An 18,199-nucleotide genomic window follows, 5' to 3' on the forward strand; every position below is an offset into this window, starting at 1 on the left:
CTTCCAGATGTTTTTAATTATCAAAAGTGTTTGGGGTTTTTTTTAGGAAAGCAAAATGATTCTTAATAAACTTTCCTCTAGATATTTGTAATATAAAATATCCCATAAATTAACATAGTGTGGCTAGCTTATCAAACTGCCACATACTTCTAACCACGACAATACCCTGATACGGTAAGCTCAGGCATTTACTAAGACAACCAGGCTGGTCCCAGGCAAAGCAACCAAATGAAAATGTACTTTCAGTTCCTGTTTTCAACTGAGATCATCAGTTGCAGCCCCGGGGCCAAGCCCACAGCGCAGCTCTATTGGTCTAGGCTGCTTAGACATCCTACATAAGCATAAACACCCTTTTCTCAACTATATTGTTAAATTGGAAGAAGCAGCTTGTTGACACAGTGCATTCTGAAGTTTGGAGGCAGGATCTGAGAGAGAGGAATGGCATTTTACTGCTTCTCCATCGTGCTGATGCTGTGCTACAAGGAGAGCTTTCGGTGCATAAATGTTGGACGTGTGCCAAGCTTGCTATGCTAGGAGCTAGAAGAAGACACAATAGAGCAAAAGGACAGCTGATGAATTTCCAAGACCATACACATGGGGGCAAGACTGTGGGCATAAAAAGACATTTTCCAGGCACTGAAAGAGCTTGGGAATGGACAGTGGTTACGCACCTTTAAAAATCTACTCTGACTCAGCCCCTCTTATCAATGCAGGTAACTCTCTCTTCTTCATAATCAGGTGACAAAATAACAGACTGCCTCAGTCATAAACCTGTATGTATATAGTGGTGGGGGGAGAGGAGCATGAAACCAAAGGAAGCGGACGTTGTAATGTTTGCGACTGGTGTGTTTCCTGAACCATTTTGTTTTGTTTCTGAATACTGTCAGTCCTATCCGTGTCTACTCTGAAGTAGGTCATGCTGAGTTCAATGAAACTCATTCCTAGACACGTATGTCTAAGACTGCAGTGCCTATGCCACAGATAGGATAAGAAAACAATCTTTGCGTGGTTGTTCAATGCGTGGTAAGTAGAATTTCTTAGTAATTTGTTCATCGAGTTTTAAGGCTGTTTCCTGAAGAGACCATGTTGTACCTATCTGCTACGTAGCTGTTAAAGATGAGGAGCCTGACAGAAAAAAAGGTGGCAACCCTAATTAAGTCCTAACATGGTTGAATACACTGGGATTCAAATCCAGAGACTGAAAGAACTGGGCATGTTTAGCCTTGAGAAGAGAAGACTGAGGGGAGATAAGACAGTGCTCTTCAACAAGTACTTGAAAGGTTGTCACAGACAGGGAGGCCAGGATCTCTTCTTGATCATGGCACAGGTGTCTGGTTGGGGCTTGAAGCCCAGCGTGAAATGGCCGGTTCGGCCCCTCGGACGCCAGTCCGCAGACTCCAGCTCTTGCCTGACTCACCACGTGCTAAGTCAGGCAAGCGTGCGGGCACCTGGTCCCTCAGTGAGCCGCCTGTCACCAAAAAGGAGCACTTCTCCTCTCTTCCCCCACCCCCTTGCTACAGCAGCAGCGAGGGACAGGCTGGTCATTTTACAAAAGTCTTCTACACTTACGTAAAACAACCAGCCTGTCCCTCGCTGCCACCACTGCAGTAGCAGGGCAGGGGAGAGGAGAGGTGCTCCCTTCTTCCCCCCTTGTCCTTGCTACAGCAGTGGCGGTGAGGGATAGGCTGGTCATTTTACTTAAGTTTAAGAGACTTTCGTAAACCGAACAGCCTGTCACCACTGTAACAGGGGGAGTGGAGGGAAGAAGGAAGCACCTATCCTCTTATCCCCCCGCCCCCAGCTACAGTGGCGGTGGAGGCGGCAGCGAGGGACAGGCTGGTTGTTTTACATAAGTCTCTTACACTTACTTAAACAGCCACCCTGTCCCTCGCTGCTGTCGCTGCAGTAGCAGGGGTGGGGGGAGAAGAATGAAGCACCTATCCCCTTCTCCCAGCCCCTCCTACAGTGGCAGCAGCAGAGACACCCCTGCAGCCACCCACACCTCAAGATGAGCCCCCATCTTGCATAGCAATGGCAGCTTGCATCGAGGTGCGGGAGCCGCGGGATGCTCCCGGACCACTTGCTGAGCCCCCTAGGGCTTGTGCAGCCCAGCTCGCAGGGCCAGGCAGCAGCAGGGACTCGGTGAGCACAACTGAGTTCATTCATCCCCATCCCAGGGTGCAGGACACAGAATAATGGGTTCAACTTACAGGAAGCCAGGTTCTGGCTGAAGATTCATTCATTCATTCATTCATTCATTTGCAATATTTATATACCGCTCCTCATCAGAAGAAAAACTTCCTGACTGATAGAGCAATGCAACAATGGAACCAATTACCTAGGGATGTGGTGGGCTCTCCCACACTGGAGGCATTCAAGAAGAGGCTGGACAACCCTCTGTCAGGGATGCTCTGACTTAGATTCCTGCATTGAGCAGGGGGTTGGACTCGATGGTCTTGTAGGCCCCTTCCAATCCTACTATTCTATGATTCTAAGACCTAAGCACTCTAAGCCTCAGGCCTGGATAGATGAATATGTTGGTTTTAATTTCTCCCACATTTAATTTTTTTAAATATCAAATTGGTATTGACCCAAATATAGAGAACTTTGCAAATTTCTGAGCAAAACCAAACTGAAGTAGGGATGTACGAAACACTTACCTGGTTCCGTGCTGGGGCATCCACGGTGGGGGGGGAGGCGCTCCATCCCTCCCTCCGGAATCCTCCCTGGCTGGATCCACTCTGAGGCAGGTCAGCGGAGCCGCCAGCCGGGGCCAGCCGCAGCCGGAGTTCTGGCCGCAGCTGGGCTGCTGCAGCCGCAAATTGCGGCTGTTGTGGCGGCCGCCATTTGTGTCCTTCCAGGCTGCCATGATAGGCTACGTAAGTATTTAGTATTTAGTATGTAAGGAGGGGGACAGGGACGCAAACGGCGGCCGCTACACCATTTGTGCCCCTGCTCTTTGCCATGATAGGCTACGTAAGTACTTACGTAGCCTATCACAGTAAAGGCAGCCACAGAAACGGCAGCCGCTATGCCATTTGTGTGGCTACCTTTACCTTTACCATTTGTGCCCCTACTCATTGCCATGATAGGCTACATAAGTATTTACGTAGCCTATCATGGCAAAGAGCAGGGGCACAAATGGTGTAGCGGCCGCCGTTTGCGTCCCTGCTCTTTGCTGAGATAGGCTACGTAAATAGTTACGTAGCCTATCACGGCAGCCTAGAAGGACGCAAACGGCGGCTGCCACAATGGCCACCATTTGCGGCCGCAGAAGCCGGCTGAGAGACCAGCTGCTGCTGCCACCGCCGGAGCCACCGCCGCCTCTGCCTCCGCCCCAGGTAAGCTTCGTCCCAGGGGGATTCTGCGGGGTGGCAGGGGGTGGGAGGCCGTTCTGCCACGGGTTTGGGCGGGCTGAATGCCAGTGCATTCGGCCTCACTGAAATCCGTGGCAGAATTCTCCGCCATCCCTAAACTGAAGTGAAATCCTTACCTATGCCTAATCTTAGATCTATATAGTGGTCCTCTTATAAATTGCTAGCTGGTTAAAGAACAGGAAGCAGAGAGTTGGAATAAATGGACCATTCTCACAATGGAGGGATGTAAAAAGTGGAGTTCCTGAGAATCGGACAGCTATTTTTGAACTCGTTCCAAAAACTGAATATAGTTAGGTATGAGCAGTGAGGTGGCCAAGATCATAGATGATTCCACAGTATTCAGGGTAGTTGAAACAAAAAGAGATTGTGAAGATTGTGAATGTGTAAGAGTATCTCCAAAATGGATGAATGGGCAATAAAATGGCAAATGCAGTTCAATGTAAGTAAGTGCAAAGTGATGTTAACAAGGGTAAATGTTTTATTTTCACGTATATACAGATATGATCTGCATTGTCACAGGAAAGGGATCTTGGAGTCATGGAGAATAACTGAATGAAAATGTTGACCAAGTGTGCAGCAGCTCTGAAAGATTGTAGATATTCCAGACTATTCCAGGTAGTTAAAACAAAAAGGGATTGTGAATAGTTACAAAAGAATCTCTCCAAAAAACATTAATGGACATAAAAAAAGGCAAATGCAGTAAGTGTAAAATGATGTATGCAAGTGTAAAAAAATACCTTAACCTCACATCTACAGATGTGATCTGTGCTGTCAGTGAGTGACTAGGGCCAGATGTACACTACTGCTTTATGGTGGTATTGAACAGTTGGTATTGACAACTGTTGGGGCACATTGCACATTCGATATGCCGCTTTTGTAGCAGTATTTCCTGCTCTTTAGTCCACATTCTCCAATATACCACAGCAGGCGGCATTGCGTGTCCTATGAGGTGTATATGTGCAACAGGGATGTAGGGCTTCCATGGTGGGATCATAATACTATGACAGAAGGTGCAGATCTGGCCTTAGGAAAGGGATCTTGGAGTCATGGCGGATAACTGAAGTGTGGCAAATTGACCAAGCGTGTGGCAGCTCTGAAAAAGGCAAATTCCATGCTCGGGACTGTAAAGAAAGGGGTTAAAAATTAAAATGCCAGTATCGTAATGCCTTTGTACAAATCCATGATGCCACCATGCTTGGAATACTGTTTACAGTTCTGGTCACCACACCTCCAAAAGATATTGCAAAGCTGGGAAAGGTACAGAAAAGGGCAACCACAATGATCGAGGGAGTGGAGCAGCTTCCTTACAAGGAAAGGATACAATTTCCGGGACCTTTTTGTTAGGAAAAAAGGAAGTCGGGGTGGGGGGGAATATGTGGAGAAGGTGACTAGGGAGATTTCCCCTCCCCCCTCCCTCATCATATTAGAATCCAATGAAGCAGAATGGTAGGAGATTCAGACAGAAGGAAGGATGCACTTCTTCACACTGCACATGGCTAACTATGGAATTTGCTCCCACAAGATATGGGGAATAGCTACCAACCTAGGACTAGATGTCTTTAAAGGGGCATGAGACAAATTTCATTGGGGAAGGATAAGACTATCAATGTCTTAGATCAAGTCATGATGGCAACATGCTACCTCCAGTATCTGAAGCAGATCAGATCCCTCTAGGAAGCAACAGTGGGAAGGTGCTACTGCTGCCTCCATGTCCCACTTGTGGACTCCCCGTTGGGACATCTGGTTGGCCACTGTGGGAAACAGGATGCTGGACTAGATAGGCCTTTGGTCTGATCCAGCAGGGTTGCTCTTCTTATGTTCTTGGCTGGAGTCTATGAATCTGAGCCATGTATCTGATTACAGAACTTTATCTGGTTGGTCTTGTAATGTGTTATTTGTTATTTATATATGGAAGGAGGGGGACAGGTTAATCAAGTAGAGTATTGCTTATTAGCAGAGAGCGAGTTATATGGGGCTCTGCTTATTATGTTCTGTGTATAATATTACCTTTATTAGTTATGTTCAGGGGTGACTACTGCTGATCCTTATTTAGCCAAAATGGCCCACCAATGCACAAGAGTAAGGTGTGACCATGAAGTATCCCCCCCCCAATCCTAAGGGGGCAACACATACACCCTCTGACTTCAGTGGCCACAGAACACTGGGTGTCTGTTGGGCATGAGAAAAATTGGGGGCTAGGGGGAATAATCGAGTATCCTGGAAGAGGCCATGATTGGCTGGAATCCTGAACAGGAACAGTCGACACTGCAATATTTTGTTGCAGGTATGTTCCACCCATTTTGTTCTATTCCCTATCTTCAGTTTCTTTCTTTCTTTCTTTCTTTCTTTCTTTCTTTCTTTCTTTCTTTCTTTCTCTCTCTCTCTTCTACTCCTTACCGGTGAAACATCTTTCTCTCTGAGATATTCAACGTCCTATCTCTAAAGAGCATGGAGAAGCCCAGAATGTACCTACCTGACTTATAGCTGTTAAAGATGAGGAGCCTGTCAAAAAAAAGAGTTGTCAATGCTAATGAAGCACTGACTTTTAAGAGCTACATGTTCAAAGCCCTGGGCCTGGATGGATGAAACTTCCTGTTTCAGTTTCTCTCACATGCAGTTTTTGTTCTTTATCTCAAGTTATTTCCATCGCAGATATAAATAAATTTGTGAATGTTGGTAAATTTCTATCAAAAACAATCTGAAACAAAATTCTCACTTATCCTTAATCAATGACCCTGCACAAACATTCTTGAAAGACAACTTGTCCACCACTACCGATCTTGCCATGCAACAGCAACTCACAGCCATGGACAAGTGCTGGGTGTGTTCTAGAGGGCACTCTAAGTGTACACAGGACAACCATGTGCTCAAAAATATGCTCCAGAAGCCTCCAGGCAGATTTTCTGATGAGGAGAAACTCCTATGTCCATGGAGGCTCTTCACACAATGCAGAATGGTGGGGAATCAGCGTTCTGGATCATGTGAAGACTGAAGAGCCTCCACAGATACAGGAGGCTATCCTTTTCAGAAAGTCAGCCTCCACGAGTAGAGGAGTGACAGAAACCCATGAGAGGAGGCAGGGCTAAGATGCCACCTATGATCTATCCTCATGCATTCACTTTATTCAGGTTCAGAATGCCTGAATAGGGCTAAAGATTCCAGATTGTTTGAAAGGTGTTTTGGCTCCTCCTACATAGATCCCACTATGGGAAGTTGGTGAAATCATCTTGTGGACAGAGAACAGGAATAGGATTTGTTTAAACCCAAAGTAGCTGTGAATGAGTGGGAGTGAGTGGGTGTGCTGGCACCCAGCCAACTCTCCGGAGCTAAACCAAAACCCAGGGATGTGTTACCCTGGGTTGTTTATCATGGTGCCTGAACATCATAATTGTGGGTTGTTAGGGGAGGGACAACCTAGAGTTAGAACCTATGGTTTATTCAGAGCCATGGTTAGGAGTAACATGCTCACTCACTCCCAGTTCATTCACAAGCCATGGTTTAACAAACCATGGGTTGTTGTGGCATACAAACTGAGTCAAAGTGTGAATCCATTAGCTAGATAGCATAACTGAAGCCAAGAATGTCATCCTTCTATAGCTTTCTTCAGTTGTTTGAAACCCATGGGCACTGATCACATGAAGAGACTTTGGGGACTACATCTAGCCCTGCCCCCTAGATGCCAACATGCAGGATTTATTTATTTACAATATTTATATGCCAGTCCACATCAAAAAAATTTGGAGTGGTGAACAACAAAGATAAAAGAATAAAATTCCTTGTTAAAACAATTCAAACATTTTAAAAGAAACAAATTCTGAATTGAATAAACTGCGGCTGGTCACTCAAGGAAGGCCTCTCGAAATAACAATGTCTTCAGGACACATGATAGCCTTGCTCCACAGGAAATGCATATTTGGCTTCCTTCTGAAGCGGACCCCACACTTGTATGGCTCCTCCGTGGGCATGGAAACCCTGGGTTCTCATCCCTGCAGAGGGAGCCCTATGTGTATGTATCCTGCCAGGATTGGGCTCAAGCTCCCTGGTTTGGTTTTGGACTCTGATTCAGATTCCGAGGCAGACGTAGAAGAAGCTCAGCCAAGACAGGGAGTGGGGCAGGAAATTCCCCAACACTTTCCAGGAGTCAGGGACGAATCTTCCCAGGGGCTTGTCAAACAGGAGGCCCAGGATCAGAGACCATCACCCACCCACCCACCCACCGCTGTCCCCATGGGAACTCACCCTTTGTCAGAGAGGGAGGGAGCACCAGAACTGACAGATGCCAGAGTTCAGCGGGCAGAGTTGAGAGGAGGTGGGAGGCGTTCGGCCAGATTGGTAGCCTGTCAGACGTTGGGTCAGGAGGTCCCTCCCTGAAGGAGGAGCCTGGTAAAAGCCTGGGCAGGAAACCAGCCATCTGAGTTAACAGACAACTGCCTTGCTTGCCTTGTTTAGCTAGTTAGGCATAATGCTACAGGTATGAAAAGGTGTTATTATCTGTATAAAGGTTTTGTAGATTGCACAGTTAGTCTCTGTTGCCTCACTACTTAGTGTGAGGGCTTAGCAATCCCTGACACATCCATACTGACATGTGGCCCCCTCCAGACCAACGGGTTTCATATGTTGACCAGAGGTGTGGCTTCCCTGCCGGGGGTGTGGCTTCTCCCTGTCACACACTCATTAGCAAACACTTGAAGAAGGCTTATATGTCTCTAACATTATATGGAATGACTTTAAAGAACACACAACCTTTTGCAGAGTAAGCAAGGAAATAAAATACAATCCTCTATTCCACTTTCAATAGCATTTATGCTGTCCCACAGTACAGAATTCATCATTCTATTTTATGTAATAAATATAATACATTTACAGTAGTTGTTTCAGGTCCCCAGAAATGTCTCAGCTTTAGAGGCAAGCCCATCAATTAATGGATACCAAGGAAAATGTGAGTAAAACCTGTGTACAGCTGCAGAATGTAATAACTATACCATTGCCATTTAAACAGAAAAATAACAACCCAGGAATAGGCATAGCTTAATTTTTTAAAAGTGCTTATAATTGAAAAACAACAAAAGCCAGTTAAGAGGCAAAAAGGAGAGATGGTGGTTACACCTGCATTTTGTTATCTCTCTGTATGGTTATTATTAAAATCATGAAACAATTTCTTAAGGAAAAAATGCTGTGAAGCATGTTGAGAGATAGTTTTATTGTGCCATAGGTATAATAAAATATTTGAGCCTCATCCCACCCATGATGAAATGAGGAATTAACAGCATGCTTAAAGCCAACTTAAGTAAGCAAAATAATTGGTTCTGATTTTCTGGTTGGCATCATGATGTCCTAACTGGCAACCAGTCTATCGGGGATGTGCAGGCTGCTCCCCCAGAGAAGCCCAGAACCAGCTTAAAAATTCAGCAGCTTTTAGTGTAAGGATTTGACACCCTGGTGTTACCTGCAAAGCAGATTTAAGTGTTTTGATCTGCTCTTGGCAAAGCCATAATGAGTACTTAGCAGCTAGAGCAATTTATTTCCTTTTCTGTTATTTTGCCTTTATTTTTTATTTTAAAGTTGGGGCTACAACCTTTTTTTTTTTTTTTGCTGAGGGAGTATATGCTGGAGAGTATGGTATTTGCTAGGAAACTAATCCTAGGGAAGAGGCCATAGCTTAGTGGTAGATCACTTGCTTTGCATGTCACAGTCCCAGATTCAGTTCGTGGCTTCAAGGGTGGGAGAAGCCGCCTGTCTGAGAGCATTTCTACACAAGGCTTTTATTGCACACTCAAGACTGGTTATTCATGAAAGTTTGCAAGTCCTTTACATGACATCATCAACCTACAGGGCATATCCCATGCTTTCTGACCTTTATCCTAGTTTTTAAAAGATCGGGGATAATGTCGTAATAAATGTCATTCGGCTTTAATGTTTGTGTGAAATTGCACAGTTCCACTATAACACAGCACCATCTAGTGGCTATATAATGACTCATGTAGAACTTGTAGACAAAGGAAGTCCCAGAAAAAAAGGCCTGTGTCAGCCTGTGTAAGAAGCCAATCTTAATCCCACAAAGAATCCAGAAGCAGAAGCCTGGTAACTTGCAGGATAAAAAGCCTGGTGTGGAGAATCCCTGAGATCTGGTCAGCCTGACAGCCAAGATATATAGTACCATACTAGGAGGCTATTGGTGTGGCTCAGTATTAGAAGACATATTTCTGAGGAAAAGTCTGAGATGTTTCTTTTTCTTTTTCTCACCTCCCTTTAGAAAAAAATGACCATTCTGCACCACCATTTTCCACCATTTTGTGTGAGTGGTAGCTGCCATTTCCCTCACAGACACACGCACGCACACACAATGTCCTGGAATGATGCTAAATGGAGGATGCAAAAGAGTGGCCAAGCTGCCCATACATTTGCTGCCACTGTCACTTGCTGCACGAGCAAAGAAAGAACCCTTCAGAAAAAAAGAAAGCATCTGTGCTACTGCTACTATCTGCTACTACTGCTAGCGGTGTGCCCTACCCCTGAGAGACCATTGGAGAAATTCTCTCCTTGGAAAAATTTGGTGAAACGGCCATCCCAAATTTTTCTGTGCACAGATCGGGCAGATAATTTCAAGAGGCCATTGTGCACAGCTCATAACTTAATATGTGTGCATTGCATACTAGCTAGCCCACATCTGGGAAAATGAGTGCATATATGTGTGTCTTTGGGTCTGTGTGCAAGAGAGAGAAATTTCTCCGGAGATACAGCTGAATTTGAACCTAATATGTCTGTTTGGCTTGTATTTCTATTTAAATTGTCATAATTCCCAAAGTTGTGTCTATAAAAATGTAACATATGTAGTTGTATGCAAATCAGTGTCCTCTTCTGTTCTCTTTTTTGGGTGATGCATTTCCTCTTTCGTGGGGGGTGGTGACATGTAAGTGCTCTTACGTAAGGGTGTGAGAGTGTAAAGAGGATGGGTTTACTTTGCTTCCTTGCTACAGTTGGCCCGAAAAGGAATGGGCTGCCATGCAAAGGAAAGTTGTGTAATTCTTCTGCACTCCCTAAAGAAGCACCTCTAACTGTGGAGACTGAGAAAGTGGTTCTTCTTCCCTCTCTTGACTCTTCCTGATCAGTCTAGATGGACTGCGAGCTGCTTCTGTCCTTTGGCAGCAGCACTGAGAAAACAGTAGACAAGGCAGAGATTGGGGTGAGAGCAGAGATTGGGACCCCTACCCTCCTTTAAACTGGGTTAGGCGTGAAGTTTAGTTATATACCTGGGGTTGCTTGATGCTGCCTCAGTCAGGAATGGTCCTGACTGAATGGTCCTACTATTAGCCGCCTTAGGTAGCAGATGTTGGAAGGAAGGGGGAGTGGTAAATGCAATCTCTCCGGCCGTTTCCATCCTCATGAGGCGAAGTGGTAGCCCGTTGTTGGAGGACAGAGCTGTGTATGCCGTGCAGCCTACCATTTCTCCTCTAAGCTAGCCTGCTGTCCCTAGGTGTGGTGGAGGACGATCCCCCAATGCCAGTGTTGAAGTAAAAGTCAACTGTTAGTCTGGTTGTCTACTGTATGTGGAATAGGAGGGGGTGATTCCATCTTGTCCTTTGCTTCAGGCAGCAAGATATCTTGGGGTGGCCCTGAGCTTCCTGAGTTAAGAAGGGAAAAGCACTGAAAAAAGGTGTTCTTCTAAGGCATGTTCCTGAGGTGAAATGGCTTAAGGTGTTGCTGTGGGAGAAAAAAGAAGGTTGTAGGAGCAGGCTAAGGCTGGAGTTTCTCCCTGCACTTCCCATACAAGAATTCTGAGGCAAGGATTCTGAATGGATTGACCATCCTGCTGCACCATCCCCTCAGGCCTGCTGAACTGCTCTCAGACATGGATATTTTAAAGGAATAGGAGTCTCATCTTGGGTAGTAGGTGGTAAAAACCTCATTTGCCGAAGGCATCTGGCGATGAGAGAATTGCTGCCATCACTTCTCCTTACTAATGTGTGGAAGATTAAATTTACCCTCCCTGAGAAAATGAATGCTATAAATGTCATGGAAAAAAGGGATGCGATGATGTTTTCAAGCATTATTCTGATCTTCATCACAAGTGATGGTAATGAATATTTAAAAACTGAAGCAGGAGCAGTAAATAATTCTTAGTGAACTGGCCACCGGTAATACTTTCCACTCTGAGAAGTGGGTGACATTGTGTATTGCAGAACGTGTACTTTCACTGCATAGGGGTAATAACTGCACAGTGTATGAAGCAGTCTGTGGGCTTTTGGCAGGGATACCTGTGGGAGTAATGTCATTTTTTCCCTTTGTGCAATTCATGCTGCCCTTGAGAATAGGGTCAGGGAGGAATTTGTGGGACATTTCCTAGCTAACTCATCCATCAAAGAATATTTATTTGTTCATTAATTTATTTTATGAACATTGCACAAGTTATACAGTACAGTATTTTACTGATCAGTCTTTGTCCAGAGTTTACAAACCATGACTTGATGGGAAATGTAGCTCTGCCTATTTTTGCCCAGTGTAGATATTATTCTGCAACTTATTGGAGAGAGAAATTGGAAAAGCAAAGTGTTTTATTAATTTCTGGCTGAAGCCATGATTGTAATAATGCACAGCAACTTTTTCTCTCTTTTAAAAATACATATTCACAAATGGCCAAATGGACATTGAAAAGGGATTTAAGAGGCCTACATCCTGACCCATTAAATCCATCATTCTAGAGTAAGTTCAAGGACAAAATGAAATATGAAATTATATATGAAATTCATCTCTGAACTGTGTTCAATAGTTCTTAGGGGGCAAGATGCATTTCAAAATGTATCTGAATCAGGCATAACTCAAATGGTTCAAGGTTCAAATCTCCACATGGCCATAAAGCTCACTGGCTGACTCAGCCCCACCAGCTCACAGGGTTGTTGTAAGGATAACTTCAAGAGCAGGAGGTTCATATATGTCGTCTTGGGATCCTTGGAGGATAAGGCAGGACATAAATATAACAAATATATACTAAATAAATATTTAGTTAACAGGCTCACAGGCAGCCTAGCTGGGAAAGTTCTGTGCCCATAACTTTGGAAAGCCAGTGTTAATCAGGACTACATCGACCAATAGGTCAACATGCAGTATAAGCCCCTGCCAAAGGAAGTGACGCAAGTGGCTACCAGGAGGAGGGCCTTTTCTGCTGTGGCACCCTGGTTGTGGAATGAGCTGCCTAGAGAGGTTCACCTGGCACCTACATTGTTTTCCTTCCAGCGCCAGGTGAAGACCTTTTTATTCTCCCAGTATTTTAGCATTTTAGCTTCCTAGTCTTTTAGCTCTTGTGTTTTAAATCTGGATTTTAAATCTCTGCATTGCTGCTAGATTTTAATCTGGCTGTACTGTTATAGTGTGGTTTTAAGCTTTCATATTTTATATTATTTTGCGCTGCACTCTGTGGTTTTGGTTTTTGTGAACTGCCCAGAGAGCTTCAGCTATTCGGTGGTATAGAAATGAATGAATGAATGAATGAATGAATGAATAAATAAGTTTTCTATGTTCATCAAGGATGAACACAGCAAACAAGCGACAAGTGCTAGGTAGAGATGTATGGATTAGTCTATTCCTGATTCTTGCCGCTTCTGCATGTGTTCATTCACATGTCCATTCTGTCTCATTTCTACATTAATCTGCTTTTAAAAAGAATTCTTCACAAAAATTCACATTTAAATACATATTTAAACATGTATATTTGAAGCTGCCACCTTTAGCTGGGTGTAATTTCCATTGAACTCAATGAGGTTTACTTTGGAGTAGATGTGTATATTATTACACTATAAGGGAGCAATCCTATGGCCACTAAACACTGTCTAGAGGGCCATGCTCTTTTTCCGGGAACTGACGTTGGAGCCCATGCTCCGAGGTCAGTTGCTGGAAATCTGACCCTCCCCCCCATCCGCGCTTCCTCAGAGACAGCACAGAGAAGCCCCATCCTCTGTGCTCAGAAAACGAGCGCAGAGCGACTGAAAAGGGGCTGGGCTGGGAGGAGTTCCAGGGCGGGGAGAGCGGAGCTGCGTGTATGACACATCCTATGTGTCATATGGCAGCTTCCCCTCCCTGTCCCCCCCACCGAAAATGGCTGTGTAGCGAAAAAGAGCAAGGCAGGAGAGGCGTGGAGGGAATGATCCCCCCATGCCTCTCCTACCTTGCTTTGGATAGGCGGTTGCCTCTGAGGTCGGAGGCAGCTGCCTATCTAGTTAGGATTGCACTCTAAATTTTTTTTTTTTCTCAAAACACAAATCTTTGAACACATTTTTCAGATGGGTTTTCAGGCAAAAATGTCATCCAAGCATTCTGAGAAGTGTGAAATGTGGTAGATAACTATGTTCTGATTCACATATTATTCTGGGAAGTATGGGTCAAGTCAGTTCGCATTGGAATTCACCAAGATGAAATTCATCAAACATCCCCAGTTCTAGTGTTCTACAAATTAGTGGAAATAGGTACCAAAGATAAAACAATGTACTATAACTTCATCAGCTGTAATTTCATCTCCAAATTTGTCCAAATTGGTACTCCACAGTTGTGCATAATGCTTCTGTAAGAACGTAGGTCTGGCCATTGTGTGGTCCATCATATCTCTCTAAGAACATTGAAAAGATAAAGGCACAACACTGTTGCTTTTTAAAAAATTCCTCCAAAAAGGTGAGGTCAACTTATCCTCCCACTGGGAAGATTGCAGGTACTATGATCACATGGCCATCATTGACTAACCAGACTGGTTTAAAGCATGCTATATGATCACCCTATTTAAGTATACATGGGAAGTATCAGCTACTGCCCTCATCTGCTTAGTGTTCACCACTAGACTGCCATCATCTGGCATAGTTACTAAGGACTCATGGGATAAAATCCACTCCTGGAAGGGCACATTGATGAGTTGATTCAGAGTGAATGATAATAGCCATATTGTAGGGCTAGAAATGTGGGAGGAATCCCCAGGGATGTAATTTCTATTGGGTCCCACCCTGGCCACTTATTTGGTCATGTCCTTAAGGAAAGTGACAACAGCCTGTGAATCATGAGCCATAACTCTTTCTGACTTCCAGAAAATAAATGCGAGATCAGGGGTTACTTGATTTGTATAAGACAATGAGTCCATGACAATCATTCTCTCATAGGGTTTTGGACATACAGAAGAGCCCTAAATTAATCACTTTCACATACACATGTTGTCATCTGTTTTTAATGGTGGGCTACACTTTTTATGGGGGAGGTCTTCAAAAAATAGAGGGGTGTGTTTGTCAAAAAAGAAACTGTTTGGCATTTGGGAAGCAATATGGAACGTGCATTTGTAAACCATGATTAGTGGCAACCAAGTCATATTGAAATGAAATCAATGAATTACAAGATAATCATGACTAAAGCCCTTTTCACTTGTTCTAAATGTTTGTTTATTTATTTGATTTATTTGATTTATAAATACCTATGTACACCAGTTGCTGGGGAACATGAGTGGGAGGGAGCTACTACACGCATATCCTACTTGGGGGTTACCCACAAGCAGGTGGTTGGCCACTGTGTATGGCTCTTCTTATGTTCTTATCTCACCCTTCATCTACCAGGCACATAGGGCTATGTACAATACAAACTTTAAAACATCACATAAAACCATGAAACATAGGAGCAAAATACCACCATTCAATAAAATAAGAGTGGCATTAAAATTGAAGAGTGATAAATCATTATACAACATACAAAGCCCAATAGAACAAAAGAGTATTCACTTCTCATCTAAAGCAAGGGGACAATCCCTCTCTTGGAAGGAGGTTCCACAATTGAGGTGCTGCCACCAAAAAGGCCCCATCTTGAGTACCCACCTTTCTAGGTGTTGGAGCATATAACAAGGCCTCTTTTGTATAAAGAATGCATAGAAGAGGATCATCCTTGCTGTCCCACACCTACCCTCTATGCATTCATTGGCTCTGCGTACAGAAGGCCCACATGAGTACAAGTGATGTATGTGTAAGCTGGATATGAATGATCTGTGAACCTGGGGGAAAAAAAGGGTCCCCAATTGCATGGAGACTGCTTACATGCATACAACTTGTCCATGAAGCTTGTACTCACAGGCAAATAGAGCTGGTGAATGCATGCAGGTGCAAAGAAGGTGACAGTGGGTGTGTTCCCCCCCCCCCGGGTAATAGGCATCCCCTCCTATCTTCTGTTATACATAGTTTCTGGCTGTGTGGAAAGGGCTGATGTCCCACTGCATGGCTTTCAGTGATTAGGTTTTGCTAGATTGTGCCCAGACAGTGTTTTGGTCAACTCATGTGCCTCCCAGTAAGTCTAAAGTCCTCGGCTTGTGCTAAGGTGTTCTTACTGATATCACAGGGAAGGCTAATTTGATTTTGAAATCATGTAATGGCTCAAAACTCAAGAAAAGCTTAATCTTAAATTAGAAGTAGGGTTGTTGGTGAAATCCATTTTGGGATTTTGATGAGTTTTCCTAGGCTTGGCCTCCCAGACTTCATGTTGGTTCCTTTTGTGGTGCCTGACTCAATCTGCAGTGAGTTAGGCCAGTTTCTGGATTTTCTGAGAATTGTGCACATTGGGGTAGGGTGGGGAGGTTCTGCAATTTGCACAAATTTCTGGGCAGTTTGCTCAAATTATGGCTGGATTTGCACAAATTACAGCCAAATATACATAATTTATGCAAATTCGGCCTTAATTTGCACAAATTTGGCTATAATTGCACAAACTGCTTGTAAAGCTGCACGAATTGCAGAACCATCCAAAGGAAAAAATGTGTAAACTGTTCCCGGAGTTCTGGGAACAGCCCACAGTGTGGCTTGCAGATGGAAAGCGAGTTGTACATGCTGCAGAACTCCATCGAGCCAAAAAAGAAGCAGACTTCCCAGCAATGGACATCCCTAATTGGAAGTCACATGCTGAAAAAAACATATTTTGACAGATCTGTGTAGATTAAGATGTGTAATGTAGTGATCTATTCTGACATAGGGTAAATCTAGTATGCATTCATCATTTTTATTGTAACATCTGAACTGCAACTGGGACCATTATTACACCATTCCCTCTCAGCCTGGAAAATGCCCAGATTTGGGAGCTACTGAATTTACAGAGCACAGTTTTAGTCTGTGTTCAGATCAAACATTTGCTGAATGTAGTAGCTCTGTGTTAATTGACCATGCTCGTGGCTTTCCAGCCACTCAATCTGACTTACACCAAAGACCTCTTCTGGCCTCAGTTACGACGCCTGTGTTCACATCCTTGTTTTACTTACCCACATTTCTCTATCAATAGATTGAAATGCCTAGCTTCAACTTACCGATTGTGTTATGTTTCCCTAACTGGCAGGTCAAATGATTGGTTGTAATAAAAAAAAGGTTTATTTAAATTCCTAAGGGCACAATCCTATGCATGTTTAGAAAAAAGGCCTACTATTCCCAGCATGCCCCAACCTTTTTTTCTGTCTAAACATGCATAGGATTGTGCTTTAAGTGAGGTGTCCTTCTAATGCAAACAGTCATTCTGCTTGTAGCAATGCTAGATGTGGTAAGTCAACAGGCTGGTGATTTCTTCCCCAAAATTTTAAATGTTTCCCTTCCTCCTTCCCCTGTGAGAAAAGTAATCACCACCACCCCGCCCCCAAACCCCCTTTCCTTGTATTCTTATAATGTTGACTCCCAGCTCAGTTGGTGGTTTCTGGATTTCAGACACCAAATTTGAATTCAGCACTTTTAAATCAATCCTTCGGAAAAAGAATATATTTCTGTCAAAAGGAAATCTTTTTTTGGCAATAAGGTTTTCCTGAGTTTTTTTTCCTAGTGTTTTGTGAGAAGTGAACAGTCTCATAATGTATCCATCATGTTGACAAATATTAAGCCATCTTTAGTATTTCTCATACTGGGCTGGTGTAGAGTGCTGCCTAAGATGGCAGATTCAGGGTTAAAAGACCTAAGGTTAAAAGCAATCTTGTATGTATACTTTGTTCAATAAATGTAATGATCTGATTTTACATGGTCCCCAGGCAAAAGAAAGCAGAGTGCAACATAAAGAGTTTACTCTAGCTTCACCATGTGGTCCTGTTTGCACCACAAGATTGGGGAGAGGGGCACAGGTATGCTGTGTGTGCATATGTGGCCCGATGTCATTTGGATTTTCCATCTCAGGCTCAAAAATGTCTTGGGCCAAATGTACTGGTCGATCCAAAGTAACTTATGTTTTGTTTGGTTTTTTAAATGAACCTTTCTCTGACACTACATCCTCAGTAGCCAAACTGAGATGGCTCGTCCCAAATGTCTCTATGAAACCCTCAGATCATCAGTAATTCGGAGGACCAACATTTACAGAGCTTCCCTTCTCCTTGAGCCCTTAAAAGTTGTGGAAGGAAGATTTTTTTTCTATCAACAGACCACACTAAGAAAAGCACACATGGAGCCAATATGCTGGACCATGAACAGTCAGCCTGATCCAGAGCATTGTATATATTCAAAGTGCACATAGAGCTCCCTACAAGAATGCATGGCTCTCTCTACATGAAGCTAAAATTAAAATCCCACAGTTTTACTGGGGCTTCTTCTTCTGGATTCCTTGCGGGATTACGATCGGCTCCTTTCCACATGGTGTTTTCCTTTCTCCCCCTTTCTGGGCAAGTTCTATATGTTTCATTGTAAAGCCACTAGGTGGTACTGTGCTATTGCTGCAATAAAGTGCCATTTCATCAGTACACCATAGTTTTTCTGCAGTTCATAGCAGGAGGAGGGAAAATGCCAGACTTCTGACATCATGAAACAAACCACTATAAAGCCTGCAAAGAGTTGGGAATGCCCTGTGGTTGACGGCAT

The 18,199-nt window shown here is 43.9% G+C and overlaps 1 protein-coding gene across 18 annotated transcripts in view; it reads left to right on the forward strand.

The window, feature by feature from the left end:
• The first annotated feature begins 257 nt into the window (after nucleotides 1-257).
• The window catches only part of LOC146347963 (uncharacterized), a 372,707-nt gene continuing 354,765 nt past the window's right edge, over nucleotides 258-18,199 (forward strand). For 3 of the 18 annotated variants that reach the window (XM_084852016.1, XM_084852005.1, XM_084852001.1), the window contains exon 1: nucleotides 263-713. In XM_084852016.1, coding sequence (XP_084708142.1) covers nucleotides 653-713 — 61 coding nt within the window. In that variant the 5' untranslated portion in view covers nucleotides 263-652. Of the gene's footprint in view, nucleotides 3,993-18,199 lie in introns of all 18 variants that reach the window. The other 15 variants (XM_084852018.1, XM_084852021.1, XM_084852015.1 and 12 more) reach the window with 10 other exon arrangements.

The sequence above is a fragment of the Heloderma suspectum genome, chromosome 4 (assembly GCF_057233095.1).
Source record: "Heloderma suspectum isolate Gila_16-S chromosome 4, 16-S_ref, whole genome shotgun sequence".
Taxonomy (NCBI): domain Eukaryota; kingdom Metazoa; phylum Chordata; class Lepidosauria; order Squamata; family Helodermatidae; genus Heloderma; species Heloderma suspectum.